The sequence below is a fragment of the Mesocricetus auratus genome, unplaced genomic scaffold (assembly GCF_017639785.1).
Source record: "Mesocricetus auratus isolate SY011 unplaced genomic scaffold, BCM_Maur_2.0 Super-Scaffold_100014, whole genome shotgun sequence".
NCBI classification, from domain to species: domain Eukaryota; kingdom Metazoa; phylum Chordata; class Mammalia; order Rodentia; family Cricetidae; genus Mesocricetus; species Mesocricetus auratus.
Window position 1 is genome coordinate 19430764 of NW_024429197.1, and position 19552 is coordinate 19450315.

Genomic DNA, 19552 nt, shown 5'->3' on the forward strand with positions numbered 1-19552 from the left:
TGTTTGTTGAGAGAATTTGTTGAGAGAGTGGGAGAGCATAAGCGCATGTGTGGGCACACATGGCAGTAGAGCACAGCTTGTGAAAATCAGTCCTGGGATTGAACTCACTCCAGCAGGCTTGGCAGCAACCACTTTTATCCACTGGGTCATCTCATTCCCTAAACCCCTTTTTTGAGACAGGGTCTCTCTGTAGGCTAGCTTTGAAGTTACAGAGATCCACCTACCTCTTCCTGCTGAGTGCTAGGATTAAAGGAGTGGACCAACCAGGAGCCTTCCTGCTTTTTTGTTTTTGTTTTTTGAGACAGGGTCTTACTCAAACTCATTGTATAGCCCAACCATCCTCTTTCCACAGCTTCCTGAATTCAGGAATTGCAGGTGGGAGCTACCAACAAGTAGCAGCAGAAGGCATGGAAGCTTGGGTCAGTTATTTACTTATTTATTTTTTGCATCTGTCTCCCCATTTATATTATTTTAGCTGCTGTTACAGTTATTTCCTTTGACTTTTGTTTTGTTTTTTTGAGACAGGGTTTCTCTGTATTGCTTTGGAGGCTGTCCTGGAACTCTCTCTGAAGACCAGGCTGGCCTCAAACTCACAGAGATCCACCTGCCTCTGCCTCCCGAGTGCTGTGATTAAAGGCATGTGCCACCAACGCCCGGCTCCTTTGACTCTTAAAATGGAACATATTTCCTCTTTTCTTTTTTAATTTCACTTTTATTACCTTTAATTGTATATGTGTACAAGTGCTCTTGGATGTCAGAGTCAGAGGTTAGAGACATCATATCTTGGGGCTATAGGTGGTTGTGAGTTGCCCGATGTGCTGGGAACAGAGCTCAGGTCTTCAGAAAGAACAGCAAGTGCTCTGAGCCATCTCTCTAGCCCATGTTGTCTTTGTTTTATAGTACTGCATATATAGTTTCTCTGCTTGTACCCAAGTTTATGGAATTGAGAGTTTTGCTGATGATTATGTTTAGCAAACTGTGAGTTCTACCTTGGAAGACTGAATCAGAGTTTGTGAGCCAAGTTATCTAGAGAACTTTAGACCTTAGAGAGGAGTGGGGTGGAGCAGATGCATTTCTTATGTGGGTTGTCAGTGAGGTTTTACCCACCAGTTGCTCCTGGGTTTCCAGGATGCCAAGACTTTTATGTTAGATTAGCAGGAATAAATTCCAGTTTCAGATCTGGAAAACATAAGTGCTTTCTATGGTGTCTTATTGGCCCCAAGTGTGCCCTTCCAGCAGGCTATTTAATCTGTTTGTTTTGAATGTGTAAATGAAAACTTATAGCTGTTTAACAAAAATGTTTTCAAAGATGAGTCTAATAATGCAGACAAGCCACTTTGAGTTCCTTACAACAATGATACAATAGAAATTTGAGGGTTTACCCAAAGTTGGGGTAGTCATCTCTTTAGGCTAGTGAAGTAGAAAGAGATTTGTAGCACCCACGGATATTTTAAAGCAAATTTACAACAGGTTCATTGAGTAAATTGGTGCTACATCTTTGAAATGGACCCTGCCTCCTTGATTCTGCTTCTAGAGCACTTGGGGAATGAGCTTGACATTTTCTGCTGCCTACCTCTTCTGCCTTGGACTATGTTGATAAGCAGTCTCCTATGTTGTGTTGATGTGTGGTTTCCAATCTGTAAACATGGCTTTTGAGAGGAGTGCACAGTTGTTTGCTTTAGGAAACCTGCCCCTTTACCATGTGATATTTACCTCAGAGTTTCTGTTGTGATGATATTTTTTGTGGTGAGTGTGGCCTTTTAAAAATTTGTTCTCAAATGCTGTATGAACACCTTAACTGGTGTCCTGAAGAGTGTTGTTCAAGCCAGAGGGGCAGTAATCCTAGCAGAGCCTGGGCTGGGGTCTAGAGGGAGGTGGCTGATGACAGGCTGGAGTTGTTATAGTCTCCTGACGCCCACAAAGGAGGGGCTAGCTTCTGTTGGGAGGTTATTTCCGCTCACTGCAACAAATGAGGGTACACAAAAGACTGTAATCTAATGAGGCTTCTCTGGTGATGTCACTTGTCCTCGTGGTCAAAGTCCAGTTCTTGGGAGCTAGTAGTCCGGGAATAGAGTTCAGTTGGTTTGTTCATTCTCAGTCTTCAGCTGTCACTGCACCATGGTGCCTGCTTACAGCCGCTGAACCAACACAGCTGGGCCAGACCATGAATGCTTACAAGTACCAGAAGTTCCTGGAGGGACTCAACAACCTTAGAGGTATTCAGGCTGCCCTCGATGATTGTGTGAACACCAGTGGAGTGAGTGTGTTTGCTGGTGGGGGTGGGGTGTCTTTCTGGCTAACCTCTTCCAGGCGTAGGAAGCCCTCATAGCCTGAGCTGGCCACCTTTATGTGTTTAGGTAATTATGTGGAAGGAATGATTTATAAGTATATCCCCAAGTCAGAAGATAATGCCTCCAGGCATTTAAGCCATAGCCTGCTTGCTTGAGTGGGTGTCTAAGAACTGTCCCTTATTCTTCTTGAGCCCAGCAGGACTCAGGCCACTCCCTGTTTTCTCTGAGACTGCTGGCTGTATAGGTGGAGGGCTCTTGCTACCTGGCCCTGCAGCCTCACCTAGGTGTAGCTAGGTTTCTTAGGTAGGTAGGGGTTTCTAGCCCATATGAAGAAAACAGAGTTGGTGGAGTGACCAAGGAAGGAATATGGGTTGGTGGTCCACAGTGACTTCAAAAAGTATGACTCAATGATTCTGAAAGGGACGGCTTTTTATTCAAATAATATTTTAAAGAAAAGAATGGTTTCTTTGTACCATTGACAAACTTTTCCCTGATTATATAGGTAGATTAAAAATAATCTATGTAACCAATGTGATAGCAAGCATCTTCAATCCTAGCACTCAGAAGACAGAGGCAGGTTGATCTTGGTGAGTTCAAGGAGAACCTAGTATAAATAGTGAATTGTAGGCCAGCCAGGACTACATAGTAAGTGTCCCTGTCATGTTCCCTCCCTATCACCCACCCCCAGAGTCACTGAGATATGACATATGACAATGCAGGATTTTTTTTTTTTCTATCAAGGAGGAAAAGAGATGAACCAGTTGGTTTTATTTCCTTGTCTTGAGGAGCATGCTCAGGCCATCCATTCCTCTTTCAGCAGTCAGGAGAGGAGTCTGGACTAAGTATAAGTATGGTGTGTGGAGGAAGGAGGAGGATTACAATGAGGAAAAGGAAAAGGGGGCTTTTTAGGAGCCGGAAGAGTAGTAGGCAGGGTGTGGGCAGGAGAACGGGTCCGGGTCGTAGATTTTTCCCTTCTTTTATATGTGAGAGGTGAGCTTCAGACACACATGCTCCAAAGGGATGGGTGCACTGAGATCCCCAGGCTAAAATGCTCTGAATTCTGAGACCCTCAGTGCTATATCAACCTCTAATACTTTTTTTGGGGGGGGGGGGGGTTCCAGACAGGGTTTCTCTGTATTGTTTTGGAGGCTGTCCTGGAACTTGCTCTGTAGACCAGGCTGGCCTCAAACTCACAGAGATCCACCTGCATCTGCTTCTCGAGTGCTGGGATTAAAGGTGTGCGCTAGCAACGCCTGGCCTCTAACACATTTTTTAGAGTGAGCTGGATCATTGACTTAGAGATGGTTGGCTAGTAAAATGTATGTAAATAACACTTCCTCAAGCATTTCAATACAAAAGAGTTAACCCATAAAACCAAAAAGGGTTATTATATTGATATTATTTTCTCTTCCTCGCCTTGTGTATTTGTATTTTTCCTTCCTTTAAAACTTCACTAGCTCGAGCCAATGCCTCTTAGTTTTATCATATCAGATAGACCTTAGCAAGAGTGACGTTAATTATTCTCACTTCCCTGCCCAAGGAAGCTTTTTGTTTCTGTTTTTGAGATAGTCTTACTGTATACTCCACACTGGCCTCAAACTGGTGCTCCTCTTCCCTCAGCCTCCCAAGTGTAGTATGCCTGCTTCAAAGAAAGACTTAAGAGGGTGCAAGAGTAGGCTCTTAATCTAGTCTCATTGAGAAGAGGGGACACAATCTGTGGTGTTTCATCAAGCCTCCTCATTCTTGGTTTTCTCGGGTCTTCATAAAAGAAAGGTATCCTTGTCCATATAAAAGCCATAGTTTTTTGCCCTATTGTCAGTCTCAAGTAGGGGACTCTCGTCATCTATCTCTAGGCATGAAGCCCACTCACAGAACAGGAGCCCCCACCACCCCCTTTCCTACAAAATTCAGGCAGAATGATCAAAGGTCGCATGGACATTCCCCGAATTGAAGAGACTCAGAGCAGAAATCTCAGGCCGAAAGCTTTGTGGCATAGCTGTTCAGCCTATTCTCCTTGGTGTAATTCCAAGGCATTCTGAAGATGGACCTGTGATAGAATGGCTGAAAACTATAGGAAGTTTACTTTTCCATAGAATTGGAGAACATAACTTTTTTTAAAAATTATTTTTTATTTTGAGATAATTTTAGCGTGTAATTCTGGTGGCTGACTTCAAACTCACAGGTATGCTTGCCTCTGCCTCCCAAGTATGGGGAGTTAAAGGCATGAAGGAAGGTTGAGGAAGCTATGAAAAGCAAGCCAATAAGCAGCCTTTCTCCATGGCTTCTGCTTCAGTTCCTGCCTCCAAGTTTTCTGTCCTGAGGTCTGGCTCTCACTTTCTTGGATGACGGACTACAAACTGTAATATAAAATAAACCCTTTCCTCCCCAGGTTGCTTATAGTCACAGTGTTTTACCACAGCAATAGAAATTCTAACTAAACAAGACACTGGGGCTCTCATTAGAAGCTTGGCAATCATGTGCTTTCTTATCCCACCAGTAACGCCCCCCCACACCCTCTTCCTTTTAGCCCATTTGTGCTAGCAATGAGTAACACTGCTAGGAATGAATGAGCAATAGACGAGTTGTACCTGTCATAGGGAGTGTCCTCTATGGGGCTGAAGTTGGAAAAGGGAAAAAAAACCACAGCATTAATAGCCTCTTGTACTTTCACTGTTCTAGATATTGGGCTTTTATCTCAAATTTTATCTCAAAGATGGACTCAGAAGTAGATTATTATGGACCTTAACACACACACACACACACACACTTATTCATGTATTCATTCATGTACATTTATTGTCCAAAGTGAGGCTAGGATTCACCAAATGTTACTTGTCTACTACTTCTGTTTCTTTTTCCTCTCTTCTCTCAGGACTGGCTAGCTAGATAGCTGGCTAGCCTGCCTGCCTGCCTGCTTCCCTCCCTCCATTGAGACAGGTAGATTGGCTTTAGTGAAGTTGAAAATGACTTTAAATTTCTGAATCTCCTGCCTCTACTTCCTGAGTGCAGAGTAACACACATTACCACATGGGTTTAGGCAGAGCCAGGAGCCAAACTCAGGGCTTCATGTATGCAAGACAAGTACACTATCCACTGAGCTACATCTCCAGCCCTTAGCTATTTCCTTGGATCACAGCATTCTTGTGCCTGCTTTGGTCCAGGATGAACTAGACCAGGCAACATCATGTGTTACACGTTCTAGCCTGTTACCTATGCACAGTGTTGGCTATAGGTCTTGCTTGGTCTCAGCATGGGATCAGTAGGATGGTTGAGATTAAGTGACTGTAGGATGGCTAGTGATCCTATTAGGATGGCTGAGATTAGGTGACTGTAGTACAGTGTTCCTGAAGGACTGACCAAAAGAAGTAATTGGCTCCCCTCTCATTCAGTTGCTGACTTTTGCTTTTCTGGATATGGTTCAGCTGGTAGCCATCCTCCCATCTAGTGGGTAACTGTTGAAGGGAGCCCTGTGGGGAATAGAGGCACTGCAGGTGTTCTTTTGAAGTTCTAGTTCCCTATTTCCTATGCCTTTGGTAGAGGTGGGCATTGGTGTGTGTGCTTTCCTATGATTGGAGTGAAATATATTTCATTGCTGCTGCTATTTAAGGATTTTAACTTACATTTCTCAAGTCTGCCACAGTCTATGTACCAAGGTGGTTTCTGGCAAGAAAGACTTTACTCTTATAGATATAAGCTGAATTGTTGGCCCAAATCTTTGACTCAACTCAGGCCTATGACTTGATTTGCGATTGGGGATTAGCTAAAGAAACAGAGATGGAGTGATGAGAAAATATTGTCTCTAGCCTTTGCTAAACATATCGGGATTATGGAATAGGGACAAGGTTTTATTTTATGTGCAGTCTACCTCAGCATGTGGTTGCTGTGCTTTCATTCTTGTTTTGTTTGAGACATGGTCTCACTATGTAGACCACAATCCCAGCACCTTTCTCTTCACCCTCTTCATTACCAGATTATGACTTTCATAGAACTCTATAGTCATTTAGTAGTGCTAAGTAATTTCAGCCAAAAAAGGTGTGACCTGGCAGTACAAACATTTAATTCCAATTTGGGAGGCAAAGGCAGGTGAATGTCTATGAGTTTGAGGCCATCTTGGTCTACACAGATTCAGCTGTACATAGTGAGGCCTTGTCTTAATCAAAACAAAAATGATATTAGTCAAGACAGATTAAAATCCAATTTCAAAGTAGGGAAATACACTACTCGTGAACACATTGGAAAGTACTGCCTATCTGTAGCTAGCTATAATAAGGGGTTCCAAGTGTATTTTAACAGCAACAATATTGTTGACTAAGTGGAAAAGATGAACTGGGGGTGTACTGTAATGTAGAGTATTTGCCTGGAATGTATGAGCCCTGTTTTCAAATTTAGTACTGTGGTTTAAGAACAGGTGGCTACTGAGAAGTAACACAGACTTTTCTTAGTGTTATTCCTTTTGGCATAATTTGTCAAATGGCCTTACTTATTAATTTACAAATTTACTTTGCATATCCATGTAGTCTGCCAATGAAGAAGCCTGTCTCCTGTTGCCACAATTGAGCAATCAGGACAATCCTTAGCATTCCTACATGTACTGAGGTTTCCCCCTTCTTGACACAGTTAATAAGGGGGTTGGGTAGATGGCTCAGTGGTTAAGAGTGCTTGCTGCTGCTTGAGCAGATGTGGGTTCTGTTCCCAGCACCCACAAACTAACTTTCAACTGTCTTTATCTACAGATCGAGGAGAACTGGCACGCTCTTCTGGTCTCCTTAGACATTAGTCACGAACATGATATATATTCAAGCATACATGCAGACAAAACTTAGACCTAAAAATAAAAAAATCTTTTAAAAAATGAAAAGTATCATTACTATCTTTTTTAAAAAGTAAAGAAAAAGCATGGTTAATAAGAAACCTCAGGACAAAACTTAGATCATAATGATACATATACTATATTGGGAAAATAAAAAAACAAAAATCACAAAGACTTCAGTTACACTTTCAGTTATTATCTTCATATGTTGTCATATTTCCATCTAGTTTTTTCTCTAACCACGTGTATGTGTAGAATATTGTATTTTGCATATTTCTTGTTATAATGTGAACATTCTTTTTTCTCTATGTTTTTATTTAAATTAGAAACATGCATGCTTCACATATCAATCCCAGCTCCCTCCCCCACCCCTCCTCCCTTGTCCCTCCACCAGTTCTCCCCAGCCCCCCACCATTCTTTTTTTAATAATTTATTTTTATTTTATGTTTTGCCTGGATATATGTCTTGTGAGGGTGTCAGAAGTCCTGGAACTGGAGTTACAGGCAGGAGTGAGCTGCAGTGTGGGTGCTGGGAACTGAACACAGGTCCTCTAGAAGAGCAGCCAGTGTTCTTAACTGCCATCTCTCCAGCCCCAAAGTGAACATTCTTTATGTCTTCATTTTCTGTAGCCCCTCTCCCCAAAAAATCTTCTTGTGATACTCCAGCTATCCTGGAACTCAATATTGTAGACTAAGCTTGCCTTGAATTCACAGAGATCCGTTTACCCCTGCCTCCTAAGTGCTAGAATTAAAGGCATGTGCCGCCAAACACACCTGACCTTACAGTACCACTTTTAATACCAGGTGATAGGTTAATTTTCTTGTAACATTTTTCTATTGTGGGAACACACAACACACACACACACACCACACCACACCCCAAAACAAATATGTATCTTTTATTCATATGTATGTATGCATGTATGTATGTATGTATATGCCAATGAACATCCTTGTAAATGACGTTTTAATGTTTCTTTTGTCATTCTTTTGGACAGATTTGTAGAATGGAATTATTGGGTCCCAATACATTTATTCAAAACTCTGATGTTGGCTTTTTGTTGTATTTTATCTTTAAAGCCATTGAGAGGTTAAGAACAGAATGCCTGTAACACCGAGTGTCCTTCTGATGGATTCCAGTCTCTTGCCCTCTAGGGAGAGTTCTGGCTTCAGGCTTAGTAACCAGCTGGCTTAGTTGTTTTATTATCCAGTTAATTTCATAGTGGGACAAGTGCCAAGTTTCTCACTTAGTCATCAACATGTCATCAACATATCACTGTGCTATTTTACTCTGACGGTTTGCTCTCAGCAGCGCCTAGCATTTATCAAGCTTCAGTTATGTTTCCAGTTTTATTATTCCTTTCTCTTGTGCCAGGCAATGATCTACTGATGTTGAATGGGAAGTTGCTGTACCAAGAATGACCTAGTTAGTGCTGTATAGAAATCCCACACTGGGACCTACAGAGCTACCAAATTGAGATTCTTGTTGTATGCCCATGGAATATACACTTAGTAAAGCTGGGAAGACTGACCAGCTTGGCTTGGTATAATAGGGGGAGAGATAACTGTGTTGGCACCATGGTTTGATAGGTGCCTGTTCTGCAAGTGAAGGAGCTAGTTTTGTGTTTATACCAGTATATTATAGGTCAAGTACAAATCATCTTCTGTTTCTTAGGTAGAAGTAGAAGTATATACTGGGCAAACACACACATACAGACATTCTTGGTTTTGCCTCCGAGTTGACCTCCTGTAGCAGATAATATAATATTTTTTTTGGCTGCTGACAAATGAGGTTTTTAGCCATTGGAAATTAGCATGAGGTCTGCCTGAAAGAAAGTACGTACGTATGTGTGTGGGACTGTGATCCAGCAATAAGAGCCTCCACAGTGGCCAGGTTAGTGGAAAATGGCTTGAGTCATTGATAGGATTGCATCCTTCACAGTGAGAACTGTCTGCCCCTCCCATTCCCAGAGCCCTTAAGCAAACCTGTCACAATGGCTTGATTCTCTTCACTGCAGGAACTCTGGAGTCTGTGGGCTTCTGGGGTGAGGTTTGTCAACACCTTTTACTGTGCTAGACACCTAGAAGACCCTGTACTTGTTTGAATGACTGGCAGTTTTATGGTGCTAACGTTTACTTTTTCCTTAATTACATAAATTTTAGGTTTATTGCATGGTCACTAGCACAAACTCATGGTTGGTGCTGGTTTGGATTATGTGGGTTAGATTCTTGTTTTTTGTTACAACTGAAGATGGTTGTTACATTGTGTGTGTCAGAGTCTCTCTCTCTCTCTCTCTCTCTCTCTCTCTCCCCCCTTCCTTCCCTCCTTCCCTCCGTCTCTCTCCCACTCTCATTTATTTATTTGTTTTTTTTTCTAGGTATGAGTGCTCTGTCTGCATGTATTCCTGCATGCCAGAAGAGGGAATCAGATCCCATTATAGATGTTTGTGAGCCACCATGTGGTGCTGGGAATTGAACTCAGGACCTCTGGCACAGCTCTTAACCACTGAGTTGTCTCTTCAGCCCCTATTTTTCTTTCTCTAAAAAATGTTTTTATGCTCATATGTATATCTGTGTCCCATGCCTGGTGCCTGTAGATGTCAGAAGGCATCAGAATACCTGGGACTGGGGTTATGGATGGTTGTGAGTGCTGGGATTGAATCTTTTTTCTTTTTTCTTTTAATTTATTTATTTATTACGAATACAACACCTTGCCTCCATGTACACATCAGAAGAGGGCAGATGGTTGTGAGCCACCATGTGGTTGCTGGGAATTGAACTCATGACCTCTGGAAGAGCAGTCAGTGCTCTTAACCTCTGAGCCATCTCTCCAGCCCCCGGGATTGAATCTCGATTCTCTTCAAGAACAACACATGGTTTTAACCATTCAGCCATCTTCAAGCTCCATCTTGCTTATTTCTTTATGATTGAATGTAGGACCCAGCACATTTAAGCAATTCTGTTCAATTGAACCGCTTCCCTGATATACTTTTCCTGTGCAGTATCCTAAGGGGTAAGGTGTTTTGAGAAGACAGCCGGTCTAGTTTTTAGGTATATTGGCTCTGTGACCTGGGCCAGTTGTTTACTTTTCTTTCTTGTATGTGAAACATGAGGATTGAATGAAACATTCAGTCCTACCTATAAGGGTTGAAAGAAGTGGTACAACCTCTACCTTGGGGCTGCCATATAAACACTAATATTTATTAGTCTGGTATTGATGCTGTTCCTAGTCTTCCTTTCTTTCTCTAAGTAGGTTTTTTGGCTTTAGCTTTCCCTTTAAATTGTAGGCTGCCATGCCTTCCCTTCCTACCCCTACCATCCATGCCCGGTGCTGGGGATTGTACCCAGGATGTTGTACATGCAAGACAAGCATCTTATTACTGAGCTGTATCCCTAGCCCCTAGAACTGAGTGTTTTCAAAACCAAGCTTAGACTTGGCTTCTTCTAGTCCCCATTTTTGACAGTATTCACATTCTTCTAGCCTGTGAAATCAGAAACCCTGGAGACAGTGTTGACTCTTCTCCCTTCATCAGCCCTCTTTTTCAGTCTGTCATTGAGTTCTTTTGTTGCTTCAGAATGTTTGTTAAATTTGCCCTCTTTGGTCCCTTTGGCATGATTTTAGTCTGCAACTTCCTTGAATATTGTTCCTTGTGTTCTGTCTCTCCCTTCTAAATAATTGTAGCATCTACTTTTTTAGTATTTCCTGAGAGGAAAGTTCAGTTTTGTTTTTAAATACTTCTTGTGTTCTTGTCTCTTCCCACTTGTCCAGCCTTCCTCACATAATTTCCTAGGTACACTCACAACCTGAATAAATCCATTTTGTGTTCAGTGTCTCTTATGCATTCTCCCTTCTTGCCTTTTCCTGGGTAGTTCTTTTATTATTTTTTTTAAATAATAATTATTTTAGGGGTGTGTGTGTATGAATGCTTTCTACCACATTCAGTCCTTGTGCCCAAGGAGCTGGTGAGCCTCCATGTGGTTGCTGGGAATCAAACCTGGGTCCTTTGCAAGAACAACAAGTGCTCTTAACACAGAGCCAATTTTCCAGCTCAGGTAGTAATTAAAAAAAAAAAAGACATCTAATTGTTTGTGGTCTGCACACATGTGGTGTGATTGTGTGCCGTGGTGCACACGTGGAGGTCAGAGGACAACTTGGAGGAGTCAGTTTACTTCTTTACAAGGCGGGCTCCAGAAGTTATGTTCATGTAGCTCTCACAGTACCCGTCTCCTACTAGCTCAGTGCAAGTGCTTATACTTGAGCCATCCTAAGGCAAAGTAGCCAGAGTCAGTGATTTTGTTTCATTCAGCAGATTTGTAGAAGCACCTACCATGCATGAGGCCTCTGCTAGGATCCATCTAGCAATAAACAACATAGTAACAAGACTGGCTATACTGTGTATAAGTAGACACTAGTCAAAGATTTGTTGGTGAATTTGATTTGAGGAAACTAGTCAGGACTCTTTAGTCAGGGTAAATGACAGGAAGATTCTAGAAAATACGACACAAGTAAAACAGTCCTTATAGGAAAGAGATGTTTAGTGGAACCATCAAGTAGTAATTTGTCAGGTAACCTTGATAATTTATTATAGGTATTATTAGAGATGCACCAGTAACTACAATAAAAGTATTTTCTTTTGAAGAACTTTTTTTCTATAAATCTTTTAGTGTTATTTTTACAGGTTTATTGTTATTATTTTTAAACTATGTGCATGTTTGTGTGTCTGTGAGTGAATGCCATGTGTGTTCAGGTGACCATGGAGGCCAGAAGAGGTTGGTGGTTCTGGAGTTAAAGGTGGTTGTGAGCTTCCTAAAGTACATTCTAGGAACTAATGCAGTTCCTCTAGGGGAGCAAAAAGTCAGTTTACCCAAGCCTTCTCTCTATTCCAAAAGTCATTTATTAAAAAGGGAAAGCACACCTTTAATCCCAGAACTCAGGAGGCAGAGGCAGGTGGATCTCTTTGAGTTCGAGGCCAGCCTGAGCTACAGAGCAAGTGCCAGGACAGGCTCCAAAGCTACACAGAGAAACCCTGTTTGGGGCGGGGGCAGGGAGGGGGCACTTAATGTTAAATGAAGCCTGTCAGCAGTGAAGGAGTTAATTCTGGGCTGTGTCTCAGGGCTTTGTTGAAACAGGTTTTTTGCCCTAGGGAACCTTTCAGAGGGGGATTAGAGACCTGGGCTGAGTGAGACCTGTCTCATTTCCCTTTTGCACACACACACCTGCTGTTCTGGTGCTTGATACACTATGCAGCTTGTCCCCCCCCCCGTAAGTAAGTACTTGTTTGCAGGCTTGTGATTGTAACTGTAGCTCTGACAATGTGATTTTGGCCTTTTTCTTTTCTTGATATTTATTTACTTCCTATTTTATTTGTTCAATATTTTATGTGTGCGTGTACCACAGACGTGTAGGAGCATGCAGAGGTCAGAAGATGTGTCAAGTCCTTTGGAACAGGAATTACAGATGTTTGTGAGCTGCCACCTGAGTACTGAGAATTGAACGCAGATTCACAAGAACAGCCAGTGCTTTTTACTGCTGAGCCATCTCTCCAACTCCTAACAAAGTCCCATTTTAAATTAATATACTCTAGGACTTGTATCTGTTTCTTCCTCATCCATATTTACTTTTATAGAATTGTAGTACATGTGTATGTGTTTTCTGACCTTATGAAATTCTTTTAGATTTATTTTTATAAGTGTTTTATTTGCAGGTATGTTTATGTACCATGCATGTGCCTGTTGTCTGTGGGGCTAGAAGAGGGTGTTAGATATCCTAGAACTGGTGTTACAGATGGCTGCCATGTGGGTGCTGGGAACTGAACCTGGATCTTCTGCAAAAGAAGCAAAGCACTCATAACCACAGAGTCATCTTTCTATCCCTCTGATTTTTGTTTGTTTGTTTGTTTGTTTGCTTCAAGACAGTTTCTCTGTGTAGCTGTCTTGGAACTAGATCTGTAGACCAGGCCTGCCTCTGCTGGCATTAAAGGTGGGAGTAACCACCACCTAGCTTCCCTTGATTTTCTTTTAAATCATAAAATATACATAAGGTTGACATTGCAACCATTTTCAACTACATAATTAATTGCCGCTAGCAATATTGTGCAACCCTCATGATTGTCTAGTTCAAAAAACCCCATCCCTCACCCCAGACTCCATTAGAAACCCTTTAAGCACTCATTATCCCAGCCAAGTCTCTGGCAAGCACTAAGCTGCTTTTTAATTTCCTATTCTGGGTATTTTATATAATAGACTTGTGTGTTTTTTTTTTTTTTTTTTCTGAGACAGGGCTTCTCTGTATAACAGCTCTGGCTGTCCTGGAACTCAGGCTGGTCTCAAATTCACAAGAGATCTGCCTGCCCCTGCCTCCTGGGTCCTGGGATTAAAGATGACTTTTGTTTTTTTGCAACTAGTTTCATTCACTTAGTGTCTTAGGGTTTCTATTGCTGTGATGAAACACCATGACCAACAGCAACTTGGGGAGGAAAGGGTTTATTTCTGTTACAGTTTCAGATAATAGTCTGTCACCGGGAGAAGTCAGGGCAGGAACTCAATAAGAACTTGGAGTCAGAAGCTGACAGAGGCCATAGAGGAGTAGATTATTGGCTTGCTTAGTCTGCTTTCTTACAGAACCCAGGACCACCAACCCCAGGAGTGGTACCAATGGGCTGGGCACTCCTACATCAATCACTCATTAAGAAAATGTCCTATGGGCTTGCCTACAACTGGGTCTGGTGGAGACATTTTCTCAGTTGAGGTTTCCTCTTCTGAGAAGACTCTTTTATCAAGTTAATGTCACTACTGAGCACACTTAGCATACACAAACCCCCTTCTTATAAGAATATAAAGAGGAGGTTTTTAGTGTTTACTTGTAACCATTATAAATTGAAGTTATCTTGTTAATAACTGTGGACATCTCCCTGCCTGTACACTGTCCTCTTTAATGACACACCACACACCAGTTGCAGAAGAATCGTGGTCTTTGATTTAAGATGGCATGGCCGGTTATCTCATGTGAATGACAGTGAAGTAATAAATTTTGTATAGGAGAGAACACCATTCTTTGCATCATAGGAGCTAGATCATCAGGAAATAACAGTGAGGTTTTTTTTTTTTGTTTTTCTTTATGTTGTCTAACATTCTCCAACACTCCGTTGGCTTAAACATAGAAAATAATTGATGATAGCAGTTGAGGTGCAGTGTTTTATTTTTCACCCCTTCAGTATATATTTGGGAGCCCACTATATGGCAGACCCATGAACTTGGGGCTGAGTTGTGGTTGACTGAACTGCACCTTTTACTCTGAGAGCCTTTGATACTGCTTAGGAGTAAGACTAGGACCTATTTCCAGAGTAATTGGAGAGGATCCAGAGGCCTGAGCCCCATGGGGCCATATTACCTCATAGCTTAACACCTCAAACTTTGGTACCATTATGGATACTAATCACACTTTAATTTAGGCTGCTGTCCCCAGGGGTTTCAAGGCCAGGCTGAGACTCCACATACATGGATGGCTACTCTTGTCTCTTGTCACCACTGAGTCTGTGCTGCTGCTCTTGCCTTTGCTCATGTCGCTTTGTTCATGATTTCCTGGGCAAAGCAGCAAAGGGGAGGGTGCTTGGTGGCTGGGTAGAAAGGCTTTAGGGACTCTTTAGTAATGTCATTAGGGGTGGGGTTAGAGTAGCAGATTGTAAATTTAGAATCGTGTTTTTGTAGCCTTCTTGTCTTCTCTCCCTTCCCTATTGACCCATTTAATAAAATGACCACCCTCTGCTTCTGTAGAGGGGATAGGACCTACAGCCTCACTTAGCTCCATCACTGAACTGAGCTCCATCCACCCACCCACCCATCCACCCACCATGTAAAAACAGGGGCTCTCTATGTAGCCCTGGGTGGCCTGGAACTCTTTGCCAGGCTGGTTAGAACTCTCAGAGATCCTCCTGCCTCTGCCATCTGAGTGATGGGATTAAAGGCATGCACTATCATGCCTGGCCTCACCACCCTCATTTTGTTTAAAAAACATTTTTTAAGGATTTTGAGATGGGCTCTCAGGCAGAACTTGGTATTGAGGTCCTCTTAACCTTGTCTCCTGAGTAGTTCAGATTACAGTCCACTCCTGGCCTTCTGGGAAAATGTATACACCAAAGGCTGTTAAGGACCACCCTGTGATTCCAAACCTGATGTAAGTAGAGAAAGCTCTGAGACACCTGGTAATTTTTAATTGTTTTCTTAGAGAAAAGCTAAAGCAGGGAGTTGTTGACGTGGGGTGAGAAGCTAGTATGGACCCATGAGCCAGTTAGTCATGATGGCTGCTCTTCTCCATCTGCCACTTGCAGCAGTCTTTTCTTGGGCCACAAACCAGCTCCCAAATCATGACGTGGAAACTTATCTTATGCTTGTCCCACTGGGTCTTTAACTCATTTTAACCCATTTCTCTTCATCTGTGTTTTGCCTCAGAGCTTTTACCTTTTTTTTGGCTCTGTTTGTCCTGCTCTGTGTCCAGCTGGCTGCCTGGCCGGCTCTGGGCATCTCCCTTGTTCTCTTCTCTCCTCCCGAGTCCAGATTCCTGTTTATTATCTCTGCCAGCCAGCCCCACCTATCCTCTACTGCCTGGCTATTGGCCAGTCAGCTTTTTATTAGGCCAGTCAGGTGCCTTAGGCAGGCAAGGTGAAACAGCAGCACATCTTTATATAATTAAGCAAATGCAGCATAAACAAAACCAACACGCCTTTACATAATTAAACAAATGCAGCGTAAACAAAACCAACACAGCCTTACACAGTTAAAGTGATATTCCACAACAGCTACTCGTTGCTCTTTTTTATTCTTTCAGTGTCAGCATTTGATGTTCTGTGTCTTCAGATCTGTTATCTCTGTGTACTTGAAAACTGGGATGGAGGGAATGGGATAGACTACAAGGAGTAGGGTCTAGAGCCAGTCTCTCTTTAGAACCTGGAGTTAGCCAGAACCCTAGGGTCACTGACTGAATGCTGTGTTTGTTTTCTGGTGGGCTGGCTTTATTGAGGAGGTCTAAAGGCTCAGCACAGGCCACTCCCACAAGCATAACATTTTCATATTTCTTTCTGTGCCAAAGAATCTTTGGTTGGTGTTAAGAATAACTAGTTTGTCTGTGGAACTACCAAGGCCTTTTGTCTGCCAGAAGAAAAAGGCTTTTGATTAAGGCCTTCTTTTCAGTTAACTTTTTCCTTCTTCTCATTAAACTGCTGCGGGAAGATTGCTGTGTGGGAGGGGTGTAGGAAGGAAGGATAGCCCAGTGGAGTCTTCATTCGTGCAGATGAAGAGCGCAGCGGACTCTTCCCACTGCCCTTTTGTGCGCTCATGGAGTCCTGAAATACTGATATGACCCACAATACACAGTACACAGTACCAAAACTTAAAGTGATTTTGGGCAATATATTTAATCTCAGAATTTCATGGTTACAATTGTACCATTTTTACAGAATTATGTTGAGAATTGAATAAGTTCATTTGTGGACAGCTGAGAGCATTTACTAAGTATTTCAGTAAAAATGTCTGCTACTGTTTATGGCAAATATAGGTATATGATCAATCAACTAATTAATTAAATGCTACTGGGATCCAGTCCAGGTCCTCATACATGCTAGGCAAGCATGCTATCAGGTAGCGGTACCCACCTGTTAATGTCATCTTATTTTCTGATTGCCAATTAATTCCAAGTTTGGCTTTCAAAGGAACAAATCAGGTTTTTGTCTTTCCAATGAAAAGGAGGCAAATGATCACAACTTTATATATCAGACCCCAGAGGAAATATTTATTTGCTCATTCATTTTTTGGCACGTTATTTTGTTTTGAGACAGGGTCTCATTATGTAGCTTAAATAATTCTTCAGCAAAAGCAGTTTCTGAGAACTGTGGAATGGAAGTGGCTGTGACTAAAGGTCATTTACTCCCCGCCCCCTCAACTAAAGACAGAGATGGAGCAAGTGTCATCGTATAGATAAATTTTAGAGTGTTTATATCTAGATCAAATACAGTGTTCTTTTATTTGAAAGCTACTGTTTATGGTAAATCAGTCTCTACAACTGTAATCTACTTGTTACCTTATCTCCCCTGCCCCTCTTTTTTTTTTTTTTTCCAAGACAGGGTTTCTTTATATAACTCTGGTTGTCCTGGAGTTCTCTGTACAGACAAAACTGACCTCGAACTCAGATCTGCGCATCTCTGCCTCCCGAGTGCTGGGATTAAAGGTGCAGATACTATACCCGACATTATTCTCTCTCTCTCTCTCTCTCTCTCTCTCTCTCTCTCTCTCTCTCTCTCTCTCTCTCTCTCTCTCTCTCTCTCTCTCTCTCTCTCTCTCTCCTTTTTTTTTTTTTTTTGAGGGTAGTGATGGCCCTTTTGGTCTAGAAAAACCTGAGTCAAAGTACTGAGGAGGGCTTCCTAGCCCTCCCCCACAAAAAGTAAGAGGCGATTTCTCAGAAGGTAAAGCAGGCATCCTTAGGACATAGACTGGACCCAATGGTGGCCACCAGGTCAAGGAAGTGTCATTATTGGAGGTGAAACTAAATTCTGGGTCATTGGGTTTACCTGGCCAGAAGGAAGAGATACTGGCCCCATGTCTCCAGACTATTTTATGAGCAGTTGTTGCTTTGTTTCTTTTCCCAAATGGCTGGGAGTGGTTTAGGAAGGGATACAAATTTAGGGCTTTTACCTCTTTCTAATCCTTTTCTATATTGCCTTAGCATTTATTTATTTGTTTGTTTGCTTGCTCATTTACTTATTTATTTAGTGTTTGCATATATGTGTGCCTATGGAGGTCAGAGAACAACTTGTGGGAGTCAGTTCTCTCTTTCCACCATATAGATCCAAGGGACCTGTTCTGCTGTTTTTCTGTGTTTTTCACTGTTTTTAGTCTTCGCTTTCTTCTAAACCCATTTCATAGCTAATTTTGTAGTAATTCTTTTAGGCTATGGGGATGGAACTCAGGTCTGTAGACCAGGCTGGCCTCAGAGATCTGTCTGCCTCTGCTTCCCTAGTGTCAAGATTAAAGGCATGAGCCACCACTGCCTAGTTTGTCCTAAGGCTTTCTAAACAACCTGCATAGCTGCATGCACCCAGCTCTTGTTCAGGGACCTGTATAGAAAGCTTGTGAGGGCTGGGCAGTGGTGGTGCACACCTTTAACCCAGAACTTGGGAAACAGATGTCTGTGAGTTCCAGGACAGCCTGGTCTACAGAGAGGGTTCCAGGACAGCCAGGTTACATAGAGAAATTCTGTCTGGAAAAAAACAAAAGAAAACAAACAAATAGAAAAGAAGTCTTGGGGGACCTGTATAGTCTTTCCCCTTTTAGATTGTAGTCATAGCACCCATTTCTACCTGCCAGGCCCTCTGCTCAGCTGCAGAAAAAAAGGTCTTACAAAGGGTTGTTTCCATGCAAGGCTCTGATGGCAAGCCAGCAGCATGATCTGGAGGAAAGGCTGTGTTTAACTATCTGTGTCCTGTGTGTTTTCTTTCTTTCTTTTTTCTTTTCTTTTTTTCTTTTTTTTTTTTTTTTTTTTTGAGACAGGGTTTCTCTGTATTGTTTTGGAGGCTGTCCTGGAACTCGCTCTATAGACCAAGCTAGCCTCGAACTCACAGAGATCCACCTGCCTCTGCCTCCCGAGTGCTGGGATTAAAGGCGTGGGCCACCAACACCCGGCCGTCCTGTGTGTTTTCTAGGTGGCCTCCATTCTTCAACAGCAGTCTTCTTCTGTCAGTAGTCAGCTAGTGTTTCTCTAGCAGGTGCTTTCCAGGTGGATGACAATGTGCAGAGGACATGTTGGTAGTCACTGGTGTTTAGAACGAGCATGAGAGCCTATCATTGATAACATTTTAAATTCTAACAGAGAGGAAGTAGTGGTGGTGGCAGAGATTTGTGTTCATAGAGAAAGACAGAACTCTGCTACTTAGCCCTTCCCCTTGCTGGGCATTGAATCCTGGGCCTATACATGCTGTGGAAATTCTACCACTGACTCATGCCCAGTGTCACTTTGTGATGCAGTCAGCTCCAAGAAATAACTTTGGGGAAGTGTCTCAGCTTTGTTCTGCACTGTTTACTTTGGTATCATGACCAGCAGCTGTAGTAAATGGGAGTGCCATTGCCTTCCAAAGTGCTTAGAGGCAGCTCTTAGTGACCCTAGGCTTCAAGAATCATTTGAATGAACAAAATGCTAAAACCCTGCAGTCAGTTGGCTCCAAAGAAAAGTTGTATGCCATGGCAATAAAGCTCCCTATTGAATAAGTAAATGACAGTTCCCAAGAAGCTGTGTGGTAGTTATTTCAGCTGGGTTGAGAAGTGGAGAGTGGTGGGGGATGTGGGAAGGGGGCTTTCCAAAGAATGGAAGCTGTCAGAGAAACAGTAATTCCCTACAGGCTTTTATTTACAAATTCCTAGGGAGGAAGGGTTTGGAGGTACACAAGAGCTGGCCAGTGAACTACTTG

The 19552-nt window shown here is 42.4% G+C and overlaps 1 protein-coding gene across 10 annotated transcripts in view; it reads left to right on the plus strand.

Annotated features, from left to right (window-relative positions):
* The window catches only part of Macf1 (microtubule actin crosslinking factor 1), a 332217-nt gene that overhangs the window by 74347 nt on the left and 238318 nt on the right, over positions 1-19552 (plus strand). The window contains exon 1 of one of the 10 annotated variants that reach the window (XM_040756697.1): positions 2150-2216. The exons of the other annotated variants lie outside the window; for them this stretch is intronic. Coding sequence (XP_040612631.1) covers positions 2165-2216 — 52 coding nt within the window. The 5' untranslated portion in view covers positions 2150-2164. Of the gene's footprint in view, positions 1-2149; positions 2217-19552 lie in introns of those variants that run through there. 10 annotated transcript variants of the gene reach the window in all.